This window comes from Triplophysa dalaica, chromosome 14 (genome assembly GCF_015846415.1).
Source record: "Triplophysa dalaica isolate WHDGS20190420 chromosome 14, ASM1584641v1, whole genome shotgun sequence".
Lineage (NCBI taxonomy): Eukaryota > Metazoa > Chordata > Actinopteri > Cypriniformes > Nemacheilidae > Triplophysa > Triplophysa dalaica.
In genome coordinates, this window is record NC_079555.1 from 180,165 (window position 1) to 203,147 (window position 22,983).

General features: G+C 41.7%; 5 protein-coding genes across 5 annotated transcripts; 2 read left to right on the forward strand and 3 right to left on the reverse strand.

The window, feature by feature from the left end:
- Window positions 1–1,156: 1,156 nt before the first annotated feature.
- On the reverse strand, window positions 1,157–5,631 carry zgc:123258 (uncharacterized protein LOC641502 homolog). The gene is made up of 17 exons (XM_056766667.1): window positions 5,422–5,631; window positions 5,228–5,338; window positions 4,966–5,148; window positions 4,795–4,884; window positions 4,372–4,505; window positions 4,036–4,181; window positions 3,860–3,956; window positions 3,630–3,731; window positions 3,357–3,438; window positions 3,200–3,274; window positions 3,062–3,118; window positions 2,916–2,969; window positions 2,577–2,676; window positions 2,419–2,499; window positions 2,180–2,340; window positions 1,743–1,776; window positions 1,157–1,446 (listed from the first exon to the last, which is right to left on the reverse strand). The coding sequence occupies exons 1-17, from the start codon at window positions 5,470–5,472 to the stop codon at window positions 1,385–1,387; spliced, it is 1,620 nt and encodes a 539-aa protein (XP_056622645.1). The 5' UTR covers window positions 5,473–5,631; the 3' UTR covers window positions 1,157–1,384.
- Window positions 5,632–5,949: 318 nt separating this feature from the next.
- On the reverse strand, window positions 5,950–9,087 carry LOC130435816 (CDC42 small effector protein 2-A-like). Its single transcript, XM_056766669.1, has 5 exons — window positions 8,973–9,087; window positions 7,985–8,216; window positions 7,696–7,797; window positions 7,241–7,319; window positions 5,950–6,571 (listed from the first exon to the last, which is right to left on the reverse strand). Exons 2-4 carry the CDS (start codon window positions 8,036–8,038, stop codon window positions 7,245–7,247), a joined length of 231 nt encoding a protein of 76 aa, XP_056622647.1. The 5' UTR covers window positions 8,039–8,216; window positions 8,973–9,087; the 3' UTR covers window positions 5,950–6,571; window positions 7,241–7,244.
- Window positions 9,088–11,281: 2,194 nt separating this feature from the next.
- On the forward strand, window positions 11,282–13,582 carry mibp2 (muscle-specific beta 1 integrin binding protein 2). Its single transcript, XM_056766102.1, has 8 exons — window positions 11,282–11,525; window positions 12,140–12,230; window positions 12,359–12,407; window positions 12,556–12,742; window positions 12,847–12,918; window positions 12,998–13,104; window positions 13,181–13,274; window positions 13,378–13,582. Exons 1-7 carry the CDS (start codon window positions 11,500–11,502, stop codon window positions 13,267–13,269), a joined length of 621 nt encoding a protein of 206 aa, XP_056622080.1. The 5' UTR covers window positions 11,282–11,499; the 3' UTR covers window positions 13,270–13,274; window positions 13,378–13,582.
- A 3,460-nt stretch (window positions 13,583–17,042) lies between these two features.
- Window positions 17,043–19,331, reverse strand: bloc1s6 (biogenesis of lysosomal organelles complex-1, subunit 6, pallidin). Its single transcript, XM_056765811.1, has 5 exons — window positions 19,125–19,331; window positions 18,622–18,763; window positions 17,845–17,932; window positions 17,689–17,775; window positions 17,043–17,589 (listed from the first exon to the last, which is right to left on the reverse strand). The coding sequence occupies exons 1-5, from the start codon at window positions 19,186–19,188 to the stop codon at window positions 17,464–17,466; spliced, it is 507 nt and encodes a 168-aa protein (XP_056621789.1). The 5' UTR covers window positions 19,189–19,331; the 3' UTR covers window positions 17,043–17,463.
- A 533-nt stretch (window positions 19,332–19,864) lies between these two features.
- On the forward strand, window positions 19,865–22,831 carry slc30a4 (solute carrier family 30 member 4). The gene is made up of 8 exons (XM_056765810.1): window positions 19,865–20,015; window positions 20,219–20,701; window positions 20,786–20,932; window positions 21,033–21,186; window positions 21,367–21,580; window positions 21,681–21,786; window positions 21,924–22,058; window positions 22,149–22,831. Exons 2-8 carry the CDS (start codon window positions 20,317–20,319, stop codon window positions 22,301–22,303), a joined length of 1,296 nt encoding a protein of 431 aa, XP_056621788.1. The 5' UTR covers window positions 19,865–20,015; window positions 20,219–20,316; the 3' UTR covers window positions 22,304–22,831.
- Window positions 22,832–22,983: the final 152 nt, after the last annotated feature.

Sequence of the window (22,983 nt, forward strand, 5' to 3'; positions counted from 1 at the left end):
TATAGGCAACAGCAACCACATCCTCTTCCTGTATGCTCAAAATGACAAAGCATTTTTGTCTTGTTTTTAGTGAAAATATCTAAATCTTCTTAAACAATATACAGTTACTTGATCAGAAAAGTGAGCTTAGATATTTAGTCTTGTTTTATGAAAAATAATGCAAGAATTAAGTAAATTTGTGGTAAAACAAGCAAACAAAAACTGCCAATGGATTGAGAAAAATATACTTGAATTTAGTTAGGTTCTTGAGAATAAGGTCAATTTCAAATGTATTTATTTCTCACCCCAGTGGCAGATGTTTTTTGCTTGTTTTTACCATAAACTTACTTCATTCTTATATGTTTCTCTTTAAAAAGAGACTTAATATCTTAGTTCTCTTTCTTGTCAAGAAAGTGCATCTTGATGTAAGAATGTTTAGATATTTCTACTACAAAACAAAACAAACACACTTAGTAAGAATGTCATTTTAGCAGTGTATGTCCCAGTTTGTGCAGTCTATTTGCCATGCCCTCAGAAGTACTCTAGAGGAAGGTTCTTACAGAGCTTCTGTCCAAATTGAAATTCCTGTCCAGGTGAAGAGGTTCATTTCCTGTCAGTGCTGATTTTCACTTGCAGTTGTAAAAAGTGGTTTAGTCAAGTCAAGGTGTTGTTTCCGAGCAGTAGGGGGACTGTCCTCATACTGCTGAAGCATCTTAGAAGCCACTTTAACAGCATCCAGACAAACATATTGCACTAAATGGTCTCTGAGACTCAGATTGGACTGCAGGCCCAGCATGCACTGCTTTCAAATGACTGTTAGTCCAACACCTAGTGTTTTCAGAAAGCATACTTTAAAATAGATCTACAATTATAGATGCTTGATGTACTACTTATTCATACATTAAGTTGATAAAAGTGTTCTTTTACATTGGCAACATACATTTGTGAAGCTATTAAAAAGGATGCTTAATGTGTACATTCCTGTAAAGTTTAAATGATGTAGTGTATACTAACAACACACTTAAATAAGCATGTTACCTCAGTTTTACTGTAGTGAAATAACTGTAACATTTTGGCATTGTGATTCTCAACACACGCACACGCACACGCACACGCACACACACACACACAAACGTGTATGAGCATTTATAATTTCAACAGAAATACTCAGTTTTGTTCTCACTTTGGCATTTATTAGACAATTCTATTTGAATTACAGAGGAACAGTTAAATTATTCACTTCTATAGAAAGAAATATCTGAAAGATTACAAGTATAAAATGAAGTAAAAATTGAAAAAGAAAGAAACCCTCAGGTTGATTAGGTGATTTAAGGCCCCTAACAGTTTCATGTTGTCTTTGTCAGTTTAATGTATTGATCAGATGTGTTGAAACTGTCCAGTGCAGTTAACAGATTCCCTTCTGTTGTGTGTTAGTAGATGCTCCGCCGGTGTATTCTACGTCCCCATCTGAGAGAGAGAGAGAGAGAGAGAGAGAGAGAGAGAGAGACAGCAGTTACACATGATTCTATTCAGTCACTGACAGGTGTATTCATTAGTGTGTTAATAAGAGCAGGTGAGTCTGAACTAAAACTGAAAAATATCAGGAATCTTATTAACGTGCAACAGCCAATCTCTATCACCACACTGTGGTGTGTATGTGTACTGCAGGACATGAAGAACACAACAACACACTGCATGCAAGAGGAGGGAGAGCACTGAGCAGGTAAAGATGAAGAACGAGAGATTAAAACTTGATGTCAAACCTGATAGTAAGGGCTTACTGGAATCATCCAGAACCTGAAGGAGAACCAATGAAGTCATATAAAACATATATCCAGTGACACACACACACACTGAGGCAAGTACACAAATGTGTATTCTGGAACAATTCACTTCTCATGTCTGTGTCATTACATGTGAGCGCTGTTATTTCAGAAGCTACAGCTTTTCAACACTGTGGCCCGGGTTCACACACACGACTTAACTTGAGCCAGAAGATATTCATGTCTCTTATAAAAGTGCCTTAGAAGAATATATTACCTGAGAGCATCTTGAGACTTAAACAATATATTTGAAGTTATATTGAGTTAAGACAGGTCACACATTCATTTTAGTCTTGACTAGCCTTAAGTCTAGTCTGTGAAACCGGGTTAACTGACAATAGCAGAAGCTCTGTAGAGCCGAACACGAGACGACTCACCTGGTAGATGGTGCCGGCCCAGAACTGCTTGAACTCCTTCCGGACGCAGGCGAGAATGGAGCTGGTGAGGAGTGTGCAGGGAACCAGATACAGCAACGCCGGCTGTCCCATCTTAGAGAGCAACATCACTGCAAACGTCACCACAAGACCCACGCAGTACGCTACACACAAAACAATACAATCTAAACTTCACTGCAGATCCACATCGGTCAGCATGAACAAGACATACACACTCGTACCGAGAGCGCAGGAGATGAAGTAGATTCTTCTGGAGTTACTCATCCACACATCAAACCTGTGACAGTACGCAACCAGCAGTCCTGCGCGCAGAACACAACAGTCAACACACACCTGAACTCTGCCCTACACATTATCATGAGAGAGAACACAATCTCACCTGGTATGATGATGTCACCGTAGCCCAATATGGAAAACTGAGTCATACACAGATTCTGTGCCACCGCAAATAACTGTGGGATACGCATTACTACCGGCAACTGGAAAACACACACGTTAATGTTCTCAAAATGCGACAGAACACACACAGGTGAACACAACACGACACAAACACACACACGCACAGGTGAACAAAACACAACATAACACACACACACTCTGACGCCTCCGGACACCCAATAAAACTCAATCTGTCTCTTTCATCCAATATCACAGCAGGAACTGATTCATGATGTTATTGGAGCAGATTTACAGAATGTGACCGTAAACATCTACTAACTTTCTCGTAGGTTGATGAGGGGTCAGCAGGAATCTCCACCGTTTTACCACCAGACTACGAGCAGAACCAGAAACTTCGGTCAGTCACCCATGTGACACACACACACACACAAACACACACAGATGAGATGATGTGAAGACGCTCACCCGTTCTCCACTTCCCCCGGGACCAAGAGCCACCTGCACCATAATGCTCTCTCCATTCTGAAACCACACACATGATCACATGTCGAGTGTAAAGCAGCCGCTCAGCAGTGAGTGGGCCCACACAGGTGAGATACTCACAGTTGTGAGGAACGGTGTGATGAAGACAAAGAAGACGTCATACACCAGCAGCAGACTCAGCAGAATCACGCAGATCTACAGAAAACATACAAATACACGTCAAACTGACTCCTGCACCGCCGCATCACTGCATCCCTGAGCATCATACATGCGTTACCTTAAAGTTTGAGAGGGAGATGGTTTTCAGAAAATTGAGACAGAAAGCCACACCCAACAGATCCTGAAGAATCCAGATCCACCTGTAAACCACAGATGTTTGTCTTCATGAAGAAAACCTTTGTTTCAAAATCATTTTTGCAGTTCTTCCAATCTCACATTCAGATCTGACTGATATATGCTGGTATGAAAGGTAGAAAACCACAAATAACTGAATCTGAAACAGTACATCACACAAGTGACAAATCTGTCACAAAACAAGTGTGTGCGTGACCTGTCGTCATTGCGGTAGACTCCCCAGATCACAGACAGCGTGATGCAGACAGCGGCGAGCAGGAGCGAGCGCACAGACACAGTTTTCTCACCGCATGACAAACTGAACAAATAAAATGACACATGATCAGTCAACACAACATCTTCAGACACAGATCCGATGAAGAAACAGAGGGTGGAGTCTTTAAAAGCGGGGGTGTGTCTAAAAATGAAGTATGTGCGTGGGGTCACCTGAGCGTTCCAAATCCCAAAGCCGTCATGAGTGAGTCCAGACAGTTAAAGAGTGCCGTCGCTGATGCCAGACAGAAGATGATGATTATACCATAAACTACAGGACGACAGAACACATGATCACTGCTGCTCTATCTGGAGATCACTGCTGCTCACACACACACACACACACTCACCCATCCATGAGTAGAAGAAGTACATCAACACCAACATCACACACATTATAGCCACAAACAGCAGAACTTTCAGGGGCGAGTAGAGAGTGATCTCACTGCCGTCAGCCTGCTCGTCGTCTGCAGAGGAGCCTGATGTCTGCTTCACCCTGCGCAGACACAGACGTGTGAGACCCAGGGTGCAGAGTGACACATACATCTCATCATCATCATCATTTCTTCTCCCTCAGATCATTGAGATGCCATGTGCTCATCATCTCCTCAGAAAACATCAGCTTTCTGAATGACATGAGGGTGAGTAAACGATGTGAACTATGACCTGTGATGTCACTAACTGACCTCTCCGCTGCTCCGCTCCAGAACCCCCCCAGGGTCACCGTAAACACAGCGATCAGTAAGAGAATGATGACGCTGATGTTAAACTGTAGTGCGGGCGGAACGTACAGCTTCACCTCCATTCCCTGAGGAAACACCTGAGAGCAGAGATCATGATCAACACCACTGACGCTCTGCATTATCACCGCACCAGAGATTTTATTTGAGGATTTTTCAACTAATGACAAAAACATCAAGATAGATTTATTCTAATGAAACAAAAGTAAAGTAGTTTAATAGTCAAGGTTTTTTTAAGTTTGGGAATTATGAGAGATGGAGATTGGCCACACTGTGACCTCATATGCTGGCTGAATGATGAGTGCATTACAGGGAACTTTGACTCCAGAAAATGAATAGAAGTGAACTGTACGATAAACATAACGTTACCTGCAGGGCATCCAGCACATCACGATACCTCACCAGTGCCAGAGGAATCTTCACTTTACTGAACTCAGACTCGTTTGCTGAAGGCGACACCTGGTAACACACACACACACACACACACAGTATTAATGAGGTAAAAGCAGCCGGGTGATGAAGGGAAATTCACTCTCTTACCAGGTTGGTCTTGCTGGCGATCAGAAGCGCAGACGCACCCAATGACTGAGCGACCTGAGCTTTCTGACTTAAGGGACAGACTCCTATCATGACCACCACAGCCCGACCCTTCAGAGACCCTTCAGAGTGCCCAACCGCATCACACAACAGACTGGAGCTCAAGTTCATCAGAGGGTACGGCTTCTACACACACACACACACACACAGGGTTAGAGAGATTAACATCTAGTCAGAATTGTGTGTTTTTTTGTGACGTCCTCACCGCTGCATTGAGGTCTTGTGAGATGTTACTCAAGGAAGAGTTAAACACCAGACAGTATTCTCTCACTGTAGATCCATTAGACACGTGCAGAACCGCCTCCTGACCATCGACCTACACATCAACACACATCAACATACCCCCATTACACAACATTCACGTCGCTTCAGTGTTTTATTCACACTTTCACTTCTTACCTGACAGCAACACAACATCAGCGGCAGAACTATGAATAGATATCGCGTCATTTCTCTCACACCCGGGTGAGAACAGTAGCAGAAAGCGACAGATGTGTTCGGTGTCTTAATGTATTGAAGATAAAACGCAATTTTAATCTCCGAGTTTTGCTTCTGTCATGTTTACAGTGACGATTAAAGATTTTACTTCCCCTTTCTGTCACGTGACCAAGATTCATCACGCGCTGTTTGTCGTCAGCGCATGCGCAGAGCGACGCGTTGAACACTTCATACGGGCCTCGTCTTATCATTAAAGTAATAAAACAAAACAAATTACAAGGCATTTCTTATCTTACCTTTCATCTTTTAGCCGTTTATAAGAACAATAAAACATGTAGTATATGTCTTTTAAATGTTATTATTTTGTTATATATTATTTCACATGTAAGTATATTAATTCAGTCTGTCAACATGATTGTTTATAATCTGATAAACATTAAACAAATAAGCTTGTGTTGTATATTCACAGAATAACGGGGAAGAAAGGGATAAATAAGTGATCATGTGTTTATTAGAAGCATGAGACTGGTTGTTTAAAATATGTACAGCTGTCATCGCAACAATACAAATGTTATGACTTTGCTTTTTATTTAGGCATCAGAATGAAAATGAACATGATTTGTACAAAAATACTTCCTGTCAACGCATCACACAAACATTACAGTGAGCTGCACATTTCAAGTTTACCGCACATTTATAGCACATTTAAAAGGTAAAAAAAGAATATTCCATGAGCCAGGGAATATTTGAAAGGTATAAACCATAACAACAAGCAGTTCTGACAGATCTAAGAACGGCTCTAAAACGTTTGGTGTGTGTGAATTTGTGTAAGTATGAGATGTTGTGTGGCCCAGCCACTGTTCAACCATGAAATAAATACAGATTCATGGACAAAATATATCACAATTGATCCCCTTACACAATCAATCAACAGCTATTCTCATCCATGTCTACCATTAAAGGTCTCGTTGTACAGAAGGATGAACACAGCAGTAAAAGAATAGCAGTGCATTCATTACAAAAATATCTACAAGCGTCCAGACGCCAGTGCAGTGACCTCTGAGCTCCAGTGTCTGTGATGTATGTCCATCGGTCTGTTCTTCACCTGCTCCTGTCACAGGACAGAAAACAACACAGGTCATCCAAAACACTTACAACTACTGTCACTATAGATTCTACCTCTTCACAAGCCATTTCACATCCAAAATGTAACACAAGTCAGAAATGCCCCACAAAAATCAAAGAAAGAAATGAGGTCACTTTAATATAGTAAATCCATATGGCGTGGGAGTCGGGATAGTGTCTCCACATACCTGCAGATCTTAAAAAAAAGAGTTTGGAACCAAAATGAGATAACTCCGTTTAAAAAATCTAAAATCTTCATTTTTATTATGTTTTCATGCTTTTATTGTGTTAGTCAGCTGTATTTTTTTTTTTGAGCTATTATGGTTTAAATTAAAACAAACCAACTGCAGTTTGATTGATATAAATTAGAATGCACAATACAAAAACTAATTTCTCACAAAACTCTTCCTTTATACATTTCTTTTCTCATTATGTTCAAATGTGCTAAATAATTTACAAATAAATAGCTATTAAATAGAAACACACATTAATACTGTAACTGTCTGGCTATGGGCATTTACCAGAGACCTGTGCACCAAAAACCAGCAGACAACAGCTGAATAGGAAAGTTGTTTCAGAAACAACGCAATTTCATCATGATCAAAGTAAAATCCTCATTCACATGTAAGTATGATGCAGTGAAGAGTTGTGTTACCTGTCTAGCCCTGTACGCTGTCCGCAGTGCCATTTTCATATCCACCTTTAGATTTCATTTGCGCCTGCACAGAATCCACCTGTCAAAGACAAACAACATCACCGACCCATCATCATAACCCAAACATCGACAGACGAGAACTTTTGTTAGTCAAATGTTTCCTTAAAACAAATAGAATGTAAAGTGAGCTGACTGTCATGTAAATGCTTCGGGTCTATGTGGTTTATTTATTGAAGCATAATCTGTCAAGATCCAGGTCTGGGTAAGAAAGAGAAATTCAGTAGAAATTTCTACTAAACATAATGCCAATGTTCATTACATAACTGATTTCAATAAATCACTGTACAACTAAATACTGTGGAATACAGTAAAAAAAGTCCTGTGTCCAATGATGAGATTTTCAAACACACTCAAATGTGTTGACTGATGTTATGAGGGAGTAAAACACTACTCACAGCTGACAGCCTCATGCCCATGTCCCCTGAACCCACATGTGTCATGTGAACAAAGTTTGTGGGTTCTCCAATCATGGAGCGATCTATTCTCCGCCTCCGCTTCTGCAAAACACACACAACATGGAACAAAAGCGCTTGGTCTGTTAAAATGGTTTGAAAGACACAGAAATTGAAACTCAATCCAAACTTTTCCTGGTTGAACACCAATGTAAACACTAATGACTGTGAACTGTCCTTTCATCATCATCTTCATCATCATCGTATCAGAACACAAGCGCTTGTGACTCACAGGTTGTGGTTGTTCAGCGATGCAGCAGCTGAAACACACCCAGAACTCGGTCATGTTCCTTCTGCTCTGACTTCCTCCTCTGACTCTCTTTTCTCTCTTCCTGTGTGTCGTCTCGTCTTCCTGCTCACCAGCCACAGTCGTCTGACAGAAACCGATTTCAACAACTGACAAGCACGCAGGTGATGCGTCGTCCACTTCTCCTGCTGATGCTGATTCAGGTCACTGGATCCTCCTGAACCATGGACACACAATAACACAGTAAACATCAGTGTTCGTTACACAACAACACACTGTGCTGTGGTTTTGTGTGCCACTTCCTCTGGAGCACAAACACACATTGTCAACAGAATTGTTTTTTTACTCAAATGTACTTTCCTAAAGAGACTTAAGAAGGTGTCTGTGTGAGCACGGATGAGATACATGAGGGAGAAATTCAATGGAATAAATTGAAAAATAATCAAAAAATTCCAAATGTAATGCTGTCCGCACATAGAGTTCTCTGAATATTGTTTATTACAGGTCTAGTTATGCATATTATTGCATGAAATGTATTTTACAAACTCACCCAGGGGAGAATGTGACCCCTCTTCACTATTAGTCTCGTAAATCAAATAAAAATCCTTTAAATAAGGGAAACTTGATTTCCATTATTCACATCTTCACAGTAGTGCACTTTAAAGCTGAGTTAAAGGTTTTCAATGTTTTTCACCTGTTAAACCTGCAGTGTGTGTATTATATTCACATTCAATTTCTACCTTATATTTGATACAGTTATTCTCATGTCATATTCATGTCATATTAACGAACGCGCAGCAGACATCGGAAACTAGCATGCTAACGTGAGAAGAATCCCTTTGACATCACAGTTTAAGAAATGAAATCAAATATCAAGTATATCATAAATCCTTTAATAAAACGTGTCGGTTTATCAAGAAAAACTGAATTTTGCCAGAATTGTATATATAAAAGGGAAGATGTAATGCCTTACCTCGAGCACTTCCTGAAAGTGTCTGTCAGAGAGCTGATGGAAGCTCCGCCCACTTCCGTCGGAGCTCCGGGCAATGACCCCTGGGAAATGACGTTTTCTTAATTCGCGTCTATGGGCGCGCGCTCAGTTACGATCACAATTTACAATTTGATATTCAAAGTAAAGATGGGAGCATTTAAATTATTCAGGACTGACGTGAACATGCAAAGATTAAATGTTTTAAAACGTTATTCCACCAGGGGGCGACACTTTTTCAAAAACGCCCTGTAGGTTGACCTCGTATATATACAGAAGTGGTGTAGTCAGGGACATACGCACGTAGACGCCATATGCTTACTTTTGCCATAACCTACATATATATATATCCACTTGTGCTGCTGCGTAAAACGTCTCCCAGCTACTTTTGTTGTTGCTTTCCATTTAACTTTATCGCCTTTTTTCTTATTTTGTTTTAAACAAGCTTTTCTTTCATTCAGTTTCTTTAAAGAAAATACACAATATGTCCCGCGGCCCCGCCTCCGACAAGCGAGTCAAGCGCGTCACCGTCAGTGTTGGCAGCGCGCAGCGCGTCCTGTCAGCGAAAGAGAACCTCTGAAGGCGTCAGAAACATTGATAAATCTGCTCACTTCAGTCAAAGTTGCTTTAAAGTGTGTTCTGTCGAAAAATGACTCCTGCCGAGTGACTTTCTTCTGGCACGGACTGTTTCGAGAGAAATCGTATTCACGCGTTGCCTTGCGCCGCTTTATCTCTGTATGATATTGTGATGCATCACGGATCGTTGATATCTGTCACAACTTTTAATAGCAGCTTTATTTAAACAACACGCGACTAAATAAAACAAAGCCCTTCTGGTGCCCTACTGTTTAAAAGATCACAAGTCACAATCATTAACTTTCTCGGTGTCCTCATTCCCTTCACAGTTGTTTTAAACATCCTCGTTATGTTTATTCTACGTTTAAAATAAAGTTTTTTTCCATCACAATATAGGCCTATACTTCATACATTTTTCTGTATTTTTTGTAAATTGTGTATTTTGTTGTTACCATTGCTATGTGAAGCACTTTGGTCAACATGTGTTGTTGTTGTGTTGAACTTGACCTTGACTTTGACCTTATAAGTTCCCCACAAATATTCACAAAGATACAGCGGTGTTGACAAAGTTACATCTGTATTCTTTACCAAGTAAAATCTTGCATATGTTTTAACGTAATCTTGTGAACTTGATGTGTTAAAAAAATTGTGTTGTGGTCAACAGTAGACCTGTTTTATCCCAATGCTACTGTATAACTTCATAATCAAAGCATAAGTAAAGAATTCTGCATAAATATAAATAAATGGCACATTTAACTGATATAATTGGCATGCTACCAGAAGAAACAAACACACTGACTTTTATCTGTTTGTGCCATTTGGGGTCGTGCATGCTTGTATTAGATAGTACACCAGTTTTTTTAGGACCACCACTGGTAATATCTATATCATACAACTTTAAAGGTTTTGGACTGTATGTTGTATTTCTTCTCTTTTCATGTTAAGGAATCATGTAATGATGTCCTCAGACGTTCAGTAAATATGTGGAATGGAATAAATGTATCAGACGGAAGAGATCCAGAACATTCCGCCCCAGACTCACCACGTCTCACAAAAACTCTTCAATGTTACGAAGGAAAACAACATGACATTATGGTGTTTGTGTGAAATGATTTAAGGAATTGAGTCCAGTCACAAACAACCACAACACAAACTAAACCTGCTATGGGTTTATTTAGCCATCTGGGCGTGTACTTGTGAGCTTTTGTTAAGAGTCATAAAAGTGCATGTTTTTCTCACAAATATGAACAACAAATACACAAATGTCACATTTATAAACGCATTTGTATTCTTCATATATTGAGTTAATAGAATAATGATGTGTTGAATACATATACTCATATGTATTTATTGTGTGTATTTATTAATAGAGAGATATATAAAGAGATATATAACAATCAGTTCATTTCAAAACTTTAAAAACATCATAAAGTTATTAACATCTTTCTTTGAAGTTTTCCTCTAATATTCTCACATATAATAAAAAAAGATAAACAAAACAAAGCGTGTTTTCTTCTAATCAATAAAACCAAAAGTGACGGAAAAGCAGGAATTGCATAAGTGAAAACCCACAGAATGTATTTCTTTATTTAAACGCTTCTCTACCATACTAAGTGGGCGGTGCCTATGAATGACGCACGACTATTCAAGACTTCTGATTGGACGGGAGAAGTTTCCGCAGGTCTGCTGCGTTTATATAGCCAATCAGCTCGCATCTCTTGGTAGCGTCTGAGCTCGAGCGAGCACACGAGTTTCTCTTGGTGGAAGATCGCGAGGAAGCGCCATCGTCCAGCTTTCATTGACCGTCATGGAGGAATCGAGTAGTTGACGTTTCCTGTATCCTTCTCTTTTTTACGCTGTTCTTCGTACGGCCATCGATCCTTTATCACACTCAGCCTTCCATCAGCTTTGACGCGCTTGACTTGCGGTTAGAAAGATGAAGTTCATCATTGGCATCGGCGGGTGAGTGTGCGAGAGCGCGTGCTCGATCCAGGCCGCGTGCTTCTTTCATTACTTGACAGAAACTCAATCTAGTGCTCGTCATATCCGCCCGAATACCATCGAGACTGTAGTAACTGTAAAACATTAATCCACGACTGTTAATAAAAGCAGTGAAATCATATGATTCAGTTTGAGTCGTGGGGTTTTACTGTGGTAACAGGTTTGACAGAAGGTGTGCGTGTGCGCGCGCGCGCTCGTGTAAAACGCGTGTTATTTCCTGACTTGTGTTCGTTTATCTGAAGAATGTCATATTTGTGATTTTCTTGATGGAGATTCTGTTGTTGTGTCTAAGATTGATGTGCTGTTGTAAGTTAAACGTCAAGACACCCACGCGTGGAATCATACTGACGTCAGCGGAAGTTGTAGTGCTTCACACTTCATCACATTATTATTTCTATAGTATTCTGTAGCATGAACTATAGTAATCAGGAGAATTGTAGGAACTCTTTAGTATTTCTTTGTGTATTTAACAGTGATGTGGTAACTTACTGCTGTGAAACACAAGTGACTGCATGCTTCTGGACATTGTGTTGTTGTTTTGTATAGTAACAGTGAGTGTGTGTTGCTTTCCTCAGGGTCACAAACGGGGGTAAGACCACCCTGACCGACAGACTGACCAAGATTCTGCCCAACTGCTGTGTGGTCCATCAGGATGATTTCTTCAAGGTCAGTATATATATTTGTGTGTGTGCACCCAGTGCTGCAGATGAATGTTTACGGTGTCGGATGAGAGAAGCTTGAGGCTTGTGCCGTGATGAACGTTCTCGAGTGCATCTCACTGGTGTATGTTTCAGCCCCAAGATGAGATTGAAGTTGGTGAAGATGGCTTTAAACAGTATGATGGTAAGCTGGGCTCTTATCAGAGGCTTTGTGTATGTGTTTTCAAGCAAAGTGCCTCAATAAATACTGTTTGTGTAACTGAGACCCCTGACGGTGGGCCGCCCGCTCCTCCACTCACTCACTGGCTGCGTGTGCATGTTTGATTCTGCAGTCATCACCGCTTTGGACATGGATTCCATGATGAGCACCATCCACGCCTGGCAGCAGAACCCTGTTAAGTTTGAGCGATCTCACGGCGTTAACAACACCCTGGACTCTGAGATCCTTCCACACGGCCGAGATAAAGATGAAGGCGATCACATTCTGATCGTGGAGGGATTTCTGCTTTACACCCACAGGTGAGACGCATGACGTTCAGATTGACTCAGTTGAGAGAACGTCAGTTATTTTACGCAGAACGGCTGATTTCAGCTTTATTACACATTTTCTTTTCCACAAACAGGCCGTTGATCGATGTGTTCAACCAGCGATACTTTATTTCCATTCCATACGAAGAATGCAAAAAGAGGAGGAGGTGAGTGTCACGCTGCAGCTGGAACACCGATGTGAGATTTCCCGATTCACAACTTCTGTGTGTGTGTGTGTGTGTTTAGTTCAAGAAACTATTCTGTGCCGGACCCACCCGGTCTGTTTGACGGACACGTCTGGCCCATGTATGTGAAACATACAAAAATCATGGAGGACTCAGGGGTTGATGTGGGTAAGTGTTTGTGTAGCTGTGTGTGTGTGTGTTTGAGTACATTGAGATGCTGATAGTGTGTGTTTGTGTGTTACAGTCCAGCTAGATGGAACCATGTCTAAAGAACAAATGTACAACTTTGTGCACGGAAACATTCTGAATGACATCCAGGAGAATCTGCCGTGATGAAGGTACAGTGTTGGACTATCACATGTGTTTTCATTCCGCTCATCAGAAAGTGAATCACATATATATATATATATGTGTGTGTGTGTGTTTCTGTGTGTGTTGTAGACATGCTGAGGTGTTGTCATGCAGCAGGATGAAGCAGCTTTGCATCAGACGTGTACTCCAGCCTGCAGACGCTGTTGCAGTGGTTTTATATGGTTTTATATCCTCTGTATTTATTGCTTCTCAAGCTTTTATAACGCTCCTCTGTATGAACAGAATGTTTTATGGTTCCAGCACAAGAGAATAAAATAAAGCTCCTGTTAAGTTATTGTTGTTGATTTGTGATTATTCTGCATGTGACACAATACTTCATGACTTCATTTCTGATCGGCTTTCAAAATGGAAGTCCACACTTCAAGCACATGAGTTCTATGGTGAACATTGAAGCTTCATATAGTTTGTTGTGTGACGACAGATGGAAGTCTCTTTTAAGCTCCTGTGAGAGAGCGTAAGAACAGTGTTTGTGTTGTTGATGTTCTATGAAGTCTACAGTGACTCACAGGTTATTTTCATATGTAAATTGCTCATGGTGATGTTTTGGGAGACTGCTGCTGTGTTTTTTGTCGGGTGGTGACCGCAGACCGGTCATTATGGTTTTCTCCTCATAATTATTTTTCTTAAGCACATCCTGAGAAAGTCTCGCCGCTAAACACAGGTGTGTGTGTGTGTGTGTGTGTGTCTATCTGCTTTAGATGTTTTATTATAAGAGTAAAGATGTCTGAAGACACTTGAGATTCACTTCTGAAAAATAACTCTCAGAATTTCCGTACCATGACAATAAAATAACTTTTATCAAAGAATTTCATGTTCTCTATATTTCTTTGTTTCATGTGATTACTTTGACAAGGAATGTCACCGGTTATGAAATTTGGATTATTGTTTATTAAATGATTGCAATTAATCGTCTGTTTTAAGGCTTTGATAATATAAAGATTATGACAATTCATTTATTAAATGAATAAAATATATTCTTTATAAATGTGAAAATCTTATAAATGATAATATTTACTATAGTGACCCCAACAGAAAAGACTGTTTTGAGCATTCGCACTGTAACTGAGATGCGATGATGATGTGTACATGCAGCAAGTCTGGAAACACTCGAACAAAACAAATCTACACAAAAAATGCAAAGCTAACACAACTTAAATGATGGAGAAGTGAGTGCAGATCAAGGACCGTGAATGCTGCAGTTCACACTTGTTTTCTAAGAATTCAACAATAATTGAGGTGAACTGAAATAATTGCGGTCATGTCAAATAATTTGGATAAGACCAGTGTTTAATAATTGTGACAGCCCTAACTTTGACACAGTTTGTTGTTCATGTGTTTGAATAGTGCAGAGCTCGACTGCTTATCTCTCTCACACACACACAAGCTTTCTGCGCCTGATGACAAATTCACGAACACACTTTTATACATTTGTTGAGTGGATGTGAGACATGACACAGAGTTGCTGAATCTGACCGGCAGACACGTGCTGAAGTTCCATCAAAAGTTAATTTATGTTGATTATTGGTGTACTATCAGCATTAATACAGCAGACGTCATGGATGGATGATGCACATGACTTCAGATGCATTGACCATAAAACTCCAGGAGCTGGACTTAAACCTCATCTGTGGCTTTTACAGCTGGACACTGTGTATGAAAGTATATGTGCTATTCATAAAGCAAAAACACAAACGTTCTGCTGACCACTGACCACACATTCACTCCACACACACTTCACTGTTTCATACAAATCAATTGAAGGTCAAAACAAGTGTTTAAACACTCTTATAAATGTAAATATACTCTATTATTACACATCAAAATACTTCAGCAAGGGTTTTTACTATAAAGAAAGATCGCTTTCACAAAAACAAAAAATGTCTCTTTCAGTTGATTGGAGGAGGGGTTCAAAAATAAAACAATTAAAAGGAAGAAAATGAAGACAGTGAATGTTGATTGATTCAGAGAGAGCAGATGGGTTTTGTTTTAGAAAACTTTTTGCATTTTTAGATTTTCAAAAACAATTGTTCTGTCCAATTTATAAGCTTTTGTGCCCATGAGGACCTAAAAAATGTCCCAACAAGGTCAAATGTACTGGTATTACTATCTTTATGGGGACACAGTGATGAGCACCAGTATACACTTACACACGCAAATTTTGTACAGATGTGTTGTGTTTGAATACATGAGCAAATCCATCACTGCTTGTGGACGGAGAACTTTCTCCCACAATCTCCAAAGTCTTGCTGTTGTGTTGAGCGTGTTGTGATGTGTGTTGTGCTGTTGTGTTGAGCATGTTGTGATGTGTGTTGTGCTGTTGTGTTGAGCGTGTTGTGCTGTTGTGTTGAGCGTGTTGTGATGTGTGTTGTGCTGTTGTGTTGAGCGTGTTGTGATGTGTGTTGTGCTGTTGTGTTGAGCATGTTGTGATGTGTGAGGTGCTGTTGGGTTGAGCGTGTTGTGATGTGTGTTGTGCTGTTGTGTTGAGTGTGTTGTGCTGTTGTGTTGAGCATGTTGTGATGAGTGTTGTGGCTTCATGATGTCTGTGGTGCTGTTGTATTGTGTGTTCATAATGTTTGTTGTGTTGAGCATGTTGTGATGTATGTTGTGGGCTCATGATGTGTTTTGGGTCTGTTGTGATGTGTGTTGAGATGTTTTTATGCTGTTGTGTTGATGAGGTTTCAGGCGGTGAATGTTTCACTCTATTTTTGGTGTTTAATATCGTGCTGCTCCACCCAATTCCACAGCAGTGACCATCACCTCAAAACCACAACTCATAACATTGTGTGAAGAGTTCAACAAACCTCACAGTGTTTCCACACGAGACACCTTCACTGTGACCGTGACGATGATGATGATGACAAGACAACAGACAGAAACATGACATTCGCCGTCACTCTGCCGTTTATTTTCTCAGCTGTCTGTAGGGGTTTGTTCACCTCCACATGTGTCGAGTTGTGTCTCGAGTGTCTGTGGCTCCGGCTCTGTGGGTTTGTTTTTCTCCTTCAGACCCAAACATCTAAATCCAGAGACAAGTTTAAACGCCCGCGCGGAAAGGAGGAGCGTCACTGTCCAAACCACCGGGAGACCAGAACTGTCTGCTCACAACACCACTGTCTCTAACACACACACACACTGTCTGGTGTTTACACACACTTCATGAACCTTTTTATTCCTATGTTTTTGAGTGTTTACTCATCGTAAAGTGTGGGGTGCTGCCGTTTGATCCACAAGTGAAGACTTCATTTACACGTGTGATCTATAGACTGTCGAGAAATGAAGCCAGATGTGATCATCATAACCTACACAAACACATGATTTACACACAGACTTTATGCTTCTCATCAACTTGAAAGTTCAAATAAATCATAATTTCTTCACTCTCGTGTGTTTGTGAATCTGTGTGCGAGTCTTTCTTCAGTGGAACACAAAAGAAGATATTTAGAGACACTGGAAGTCAATGGAGTTTAATGTTGTTTGATCATCAACATTCTTCAAAATATCTTCTTTTGTGTTGTGAAGAAGAAATTCATACAGTTTTGACCCAACACGTCAGGGAATAAATGATGTAATAATTCTCAATCATCATTTTAACTTTGTTTTTAGAAACACACGTGCGCGCGCACGCACACACACACAGTGAGTGGACATATAGTATCCCATGATGCTCTGCTGCCAGCCAGAGGACACATGAATGAGCTGCAAGCCGCTGCTGTCAGAGGATTTTACACACTACATTATAACTTTATATATTTATTTAAATATTAAACAATGACACCAGCGCTGTGTAGAATTGTGTCAGTGCATACATTCATATATAAAGAGATAATCTAGTATTTAAATTAACGTTTCATACACAATGATGTCATGCAACATGGATTAATATTTGTCAACAGGTGGTTCTTACATGAAGCCCTAAATCAAAAGAGAAAGAGATTCTAGTTTATAATGTGACTGAAGAATAACATCATCTCAACTCAAATACAAGAAGATGATGAAGATGATGATCTCTGGAGGAAACACAAACACAACTCTGTTTGGTTCTGTGTGCTTTAACCCTTCTCAATGTTAGAAGTTCTTCACGTCTTCTCTATAACCCCTTTGCTCTTAGGATGGAGGATTGGGGGAGGAGTTATGTATCGGTGGGCGGTGTAAACATCAGGTATCAACACGCTTGGCAGGTTTGGCGACGAGGCGTCTCTCTCTCTCGAGGTCTCTCTCTCTCTGTTGCTCTCTCTCCAGCTCATTCTTCTGTTTGTGTTGCTGTACCTTCAACGCTCGCTTCTAAACACACAATCAGACATGACAGTAAACAACAGCTGTTTGTTAATCATTTATGTTTGTTTCATGAGAAGTTTAAGTGCGTTTGAAGAAATGTTCAACCTTCAGTTTGGTGGTCTTGTCATGCAGGAACATCATTTCTTTGCGAATATTCACCAGTTTGTTGTGATAAAGTTTTGCTTCTGTGAACTGAAACACACGAGATGTGAGATGAGAGAGACGAGCAGAACATCTGAGAGCGGCTGAAGAAAAACTCACCAGAGCATTCAGATCAACCATTGTGTTGCACTCGCGAAACTTTGTGACCTCCTGCTCCAGCGTATCCAACAGGATCACTTGATTTTGACTAGACAGAGATGATCAACTATTACAATACTGCAGTGTCAGCATGTGTGTGTGTGACTTGTTTTTATATGGTAGTGAGGACATAAACCAAAATTGAGGTACTCAAGGGCACTTAAGCTTATAAATTGTACAGAACATTATTTTTGGAAAATCTAAAAATGCAAAAAGTTTTCTATGATCTTTAGGTTTAGGGGATCAAATATACAGTTTGTACTGCGTTCAGCAAACCAGCGGCGTCTTGTATTACCTTCTCATACAGTAAATCGCATTCCTGCTCATTCTGCTTCACAACTTCCTCCTGGTGGAACATTCTTCCTAACTCTGTCCGGTCAACCACATCTCTCACAACATTCAAAAAACTACTTAAAACTCTGACAGAATACCTGACAAAAAAATGAAAAAAACCCACTAACCCTTTCTCTCAACAGGTAGTGGTCTAGCTTTAGTTGAAAACAGTAACTTTGTATTGGCACCTAATGTATTATTGCTCCTGTATGAACTATCGCTTATTGCTCCTAAACTCTTTGTAAGTCGCTTTGGATAAAAGCGTCTGCTAAATGACTAAATGTGAATGTATACAACTCATTACATCTTTGAACTGTCCCCACGGAGATAATGTGTGTGAGCATGTGTGTGTTCTTGTGCTTGTGTGTGACTGCGTGTGTGTGTGTGTGAGAGAGAGAGACATACGTCAGTTCCTGTAGGGTTTGTTTGGAGGTCTGTAGTTCTGGTAGATAGTGATGTAAGAATCCGTCTGTCAGTCGCTCTACAGTCTGTTCATCCACACACATGATGTCCTGCAGCGCTGCTGTCTCCTCAATCACATCACATGCTAAACACACACAAACATCTCATACCTGCATACTGGAGTACATACTCTGCACAACCTATCAGTGTTTTAAGCAAGAACCTGTTAAACGGTGATATATCACAGCACTGTTACAATCACACACTCACTTTGATGCATGCGCATGTTATCTTTGGCATTATTAATTACTGTTTTGATGAAACTCAGTTGATTCTTCACGCTGAAGAACGACACACGTGACCTTGCGCTGTTAGTGTTGTACTTCCTACAGAAACTCACATACTCTTTTCTTTACATACTTCAGAAGTACGCTAGATGACTATTCTAGACGTAGACACAAATCGACGGAGGTAGTTGGTGTATTTTAAAGCATGTTTCTGATCACCTCTGTGTGAAGACGACACCTCCTCCTCCTCCTCCTCTTCTTCATCTCTGTTCATCATCAGCATCAACAGTCGTCTTTAACACACAAACAGATCAACAACAATCGACCCGATGACGAGTACACACTCCCGCTTTACTTCCCCTTTCATAAATGTGAAAATAAGCGACAGTCTTTCCATGTGTCACAAACATCATGTGACCGCGCGCCCATCATGTGACTGCAGATGAAAGAAGTTCTCGAGAGACACGACGCGTGGCCACTCTGCGAGCACTTCCGCCGACAGGTCGCTTCCGGAACACTGCTGCAACGGTGACAAATGTACGTGAACCACTTTACGTGGCCCTGATCCCTCATGAACACCAAGTGTTGTGAACAAGACAATGCTGTTGTGTAACTATGTATACCGGAAAATTTAGTTTTTAGCGTTATTGGAGCTTTAGAAGCTAAACTTATAGATGTCAAGTTTAATTGTTTGATTTTAAAGCTTTATGTATTCTCTATTTCAAATGTACAGGATTTGGTCTCTTAAAACTTAACGAAAATAACTTCAAAAGCGGCCGCCACGTGCGGAGACTTTACCCACAGTCACAGTGAAACGACTCCTGTCTCAGACATCTTGGTTTAGTGTGTTTTGCCACTCGCTTGTGTGTTATCGACTTGTGAAGTAATCAATAAGAACAAACCCCGTCCACTTTTTGACTGTCATTTGAGTGAAGTGAGTGTAGTGTGGCGCCCTCTGTCGGCGGGACTGCAGCGCAGCAGCGTTGAGCGCAGAGTGGACGCGCTAACATCAGTCACCGGACGGACGCTGTGAGATCTGCCCCAACACAACTCACACACAGACAGACACCGAACGATGGACGGAACCGACAAACGTCAAAGTTTCAACAGGTTTGTGCTCTTCTGTTACACGGTTGTGTTTTCAGTGCCGTTTAATGTCGCGTCTTAACAGAGCGCTTGTTGGCCGCTAGCACGAGTGAGATTTACACTAACACTGTGATTGTCAACAGACGAATCTCTCGTTTAGTGTACTCAGGTGTGTTGTGTGTCCTCAGGTGTGTTGTGTGTCCTCAGGTGTGTGTGTTGTGTTGCAGGTAACACAAAGTCATGGCTCGTGAGGGATCCGCTGCGGCCACCGCACACTGATCTGCAGTCAGCCATTGAGCGCGCGCGCGCGCGTGTATATTCAGAGATGTCCGGCTCGCACCTGATGAGTAGCGTGCGGTCGTTGTTCCGCCGGCAGACGGACAGGTTGCCCCTCAGCGACACGTTCGATTTCTCCGAAGATCTCGAGGAAGACGAGACGCCCAAGTTCAGCCAACTGAAGGTGGTGGTGTCCGGCGAGACCGACGATCTCCCCACGGGAGCGCGCAACGGCGCGGCGGTCAGCACGCTGCTGGCGGATGATGACGACTCTCTGCTGGACTCATCCTCGAGTCTCGGGAGCCCCGGCGCGGCGGCGGACGCGTGCGAGAGCTGCAGGAGGACGCGAGAGCGCACCAGACGCCGGGCGGTGATGAAGAAGCTAGGCGTCGCGGCTCTCCTCTACTTCCTGTTCATGGTCGGTGAGCTGATAGGTGAGCGGATCTGAGATCTGAGATCATGGAACGGACCGAGTCTGGTCCGGTCTGACTCCGGTCTGACTCTGTGTTGTGTTTCAGGTGGGTATGTGGCAAACAGTCTGGCGATCATGACGGACGCGCTGCACATGTTGACGGATCTCATCGGGATTCTTGTGTCACTGCTGGCGCTCTGGCTGTCTGCCAAACCCCCAACATACAGATTCACTTTCGGCCTTCATCGCCTCGGTGATGCTCATCTTCATCTCATTCCATCATGTGTGCAGTGTTGAATCTCTTTCAGGTGTTTTATTTGTGTGTGTGTGTGTGTGTGTGTGTGTGTGTTCAGAGGTGTTGTCTGCAGGGATCAGTGTGTTGTTGATCTACATTCTGACGGGTGTGTTACTGAATGAAGCAGCACAGAGAACCATTCATCAGGATTTCACTATAAATGGTGATGTCATGCTGATCACGGCAGCGGTGGGCGTCGCTGTCAACCTGCTGTGAGTCCACACACACACACACACACACACACACACACACACACACACACACACACACACACACACACATATATATATACACACACGCAAAACTGATCATAACATCTGTGTGTTGGTTTTGTTTTCAAACATTGATACTGCTTGTGCATCATCTCAGACGTGTGTTTTGTTGTTGTGTAGGATGGGATTTCTGCTCAATCAGTCCGGACACGTTCACTCACATGGACACGGTCACTCACACGGTCCGACGGGGCGGAGTCAGGATCAGGGGCGGGGTCAGGAACAGGGTCACGGTCACGGGAGTCTGGCGGTTCGAGCCGCTTTCATTCACGCTCTGGGTGATCTGGTGCAGAGTGTCGGTGTTCTCATCGCTGCATACATCGTCCGCTTTAAAGTACGTCTCTCACTTCAGTCTCTGTTTGTGTGTCTCTGAAGTGTCTGTAAACAAAGAGTTCACTGTTGTGATCATGACGTCGTGTGTGTGTGTGTTCCAGCCGGAGTATAAACTGGCAGATCCGGTGTGTACGTACCTGTTCTCCATACTGGTGCTGTTCAGCACTTTCCAAATCATCCGAGACACGGGCATCATCCTGCTGGAGGGTGAGACACCTCTCGTCTCTCTCGTCTCTCTTGCTTGCTCTCGCTCTCTCTCACTCTCTCTCTCTGTCTCTCTTTCTCTCTCTCTCTTTGTCAAGAACACAAGTGATAATGTTTGATGTATGTGGATGCGTGTGCAGGCGTCCCGCGTCACATGGATGTGTCGGGCATCCGAGCCGATCTGCTGAAACTGCAGCACGTGCAGCAGGTGGAGGAGCTGAAGCTCTGGGCTCTGACGGCAGATCAAACCGCAGCCATCGTTCACCTGCAGCTCGGTGAGAAGCCCATCTTCTCTCGCGTTACATTTACAAATAAAATCAGCTGAGGAGGCGATGTAGAGCTGCTGTTGTCTTTGTTGTGTTCAGTGCCGGGGATGATGGGTAACTGGGAGGACGTACAGACAAACGCACGCCGCCTGCTGATGATGTCACACGGGGTGACACACTGCACAGTGCAGCTGCAGACGCAGAGACACGGTGCGCTGCAGTCCTGCACAAACTGTCTCTCACCGAGTGCCTGAACGAAGAGAGGCGGATGAACCCAGACGGGTTTTAATGATTGTCCAGCAGATTTTTCTAGAATGAATATTGACCTCATTTTTGATACACCTTTAATACAAAAGAACAACATGACAAACACACTCAGTTGGTTTTTGCTTGTTGTTTCATTTGTTTGTGTGTGTGATAGATAACTCTCTGCATGTTCTCATATGTGCCTCAAACCATGACATCTCATTATATAACATTATATACTGACAATCAGAAGAGAGTGAGATCTCACACACACACACACACACACACACACACACTTACATGATTAAACACAATGTCAGAAGGGCACAGAGTAATTTTTTTACTTTTTTAGGTAATTGTTTGTCTATCTCAAATGCAAAAGGAGTATAAAAGTATTGTTTAATCATCAGTGATGATGAGAAGCCTTTATGCCTTTTTATTATTATTTTTATGGCTTTTTTGTTTTACGTTTTTGTGTTTGCAGGAGGCTGAAGGATCGTTCTTTGATAACTTGAAATAAATGTATTTTAAAGGCGTGTATGGAGTGTTTGTTGAAGATCATTTCTCTACACACAACTCTAGATGGTGCTGCTCATCTGATCTCTTCAGTGTTTGGTCATGAGATCACGCCTCCATAACTTCAGCTGTGGTTGTCATGGTGATGATATCTCTTTGGAGCAGATGTGTG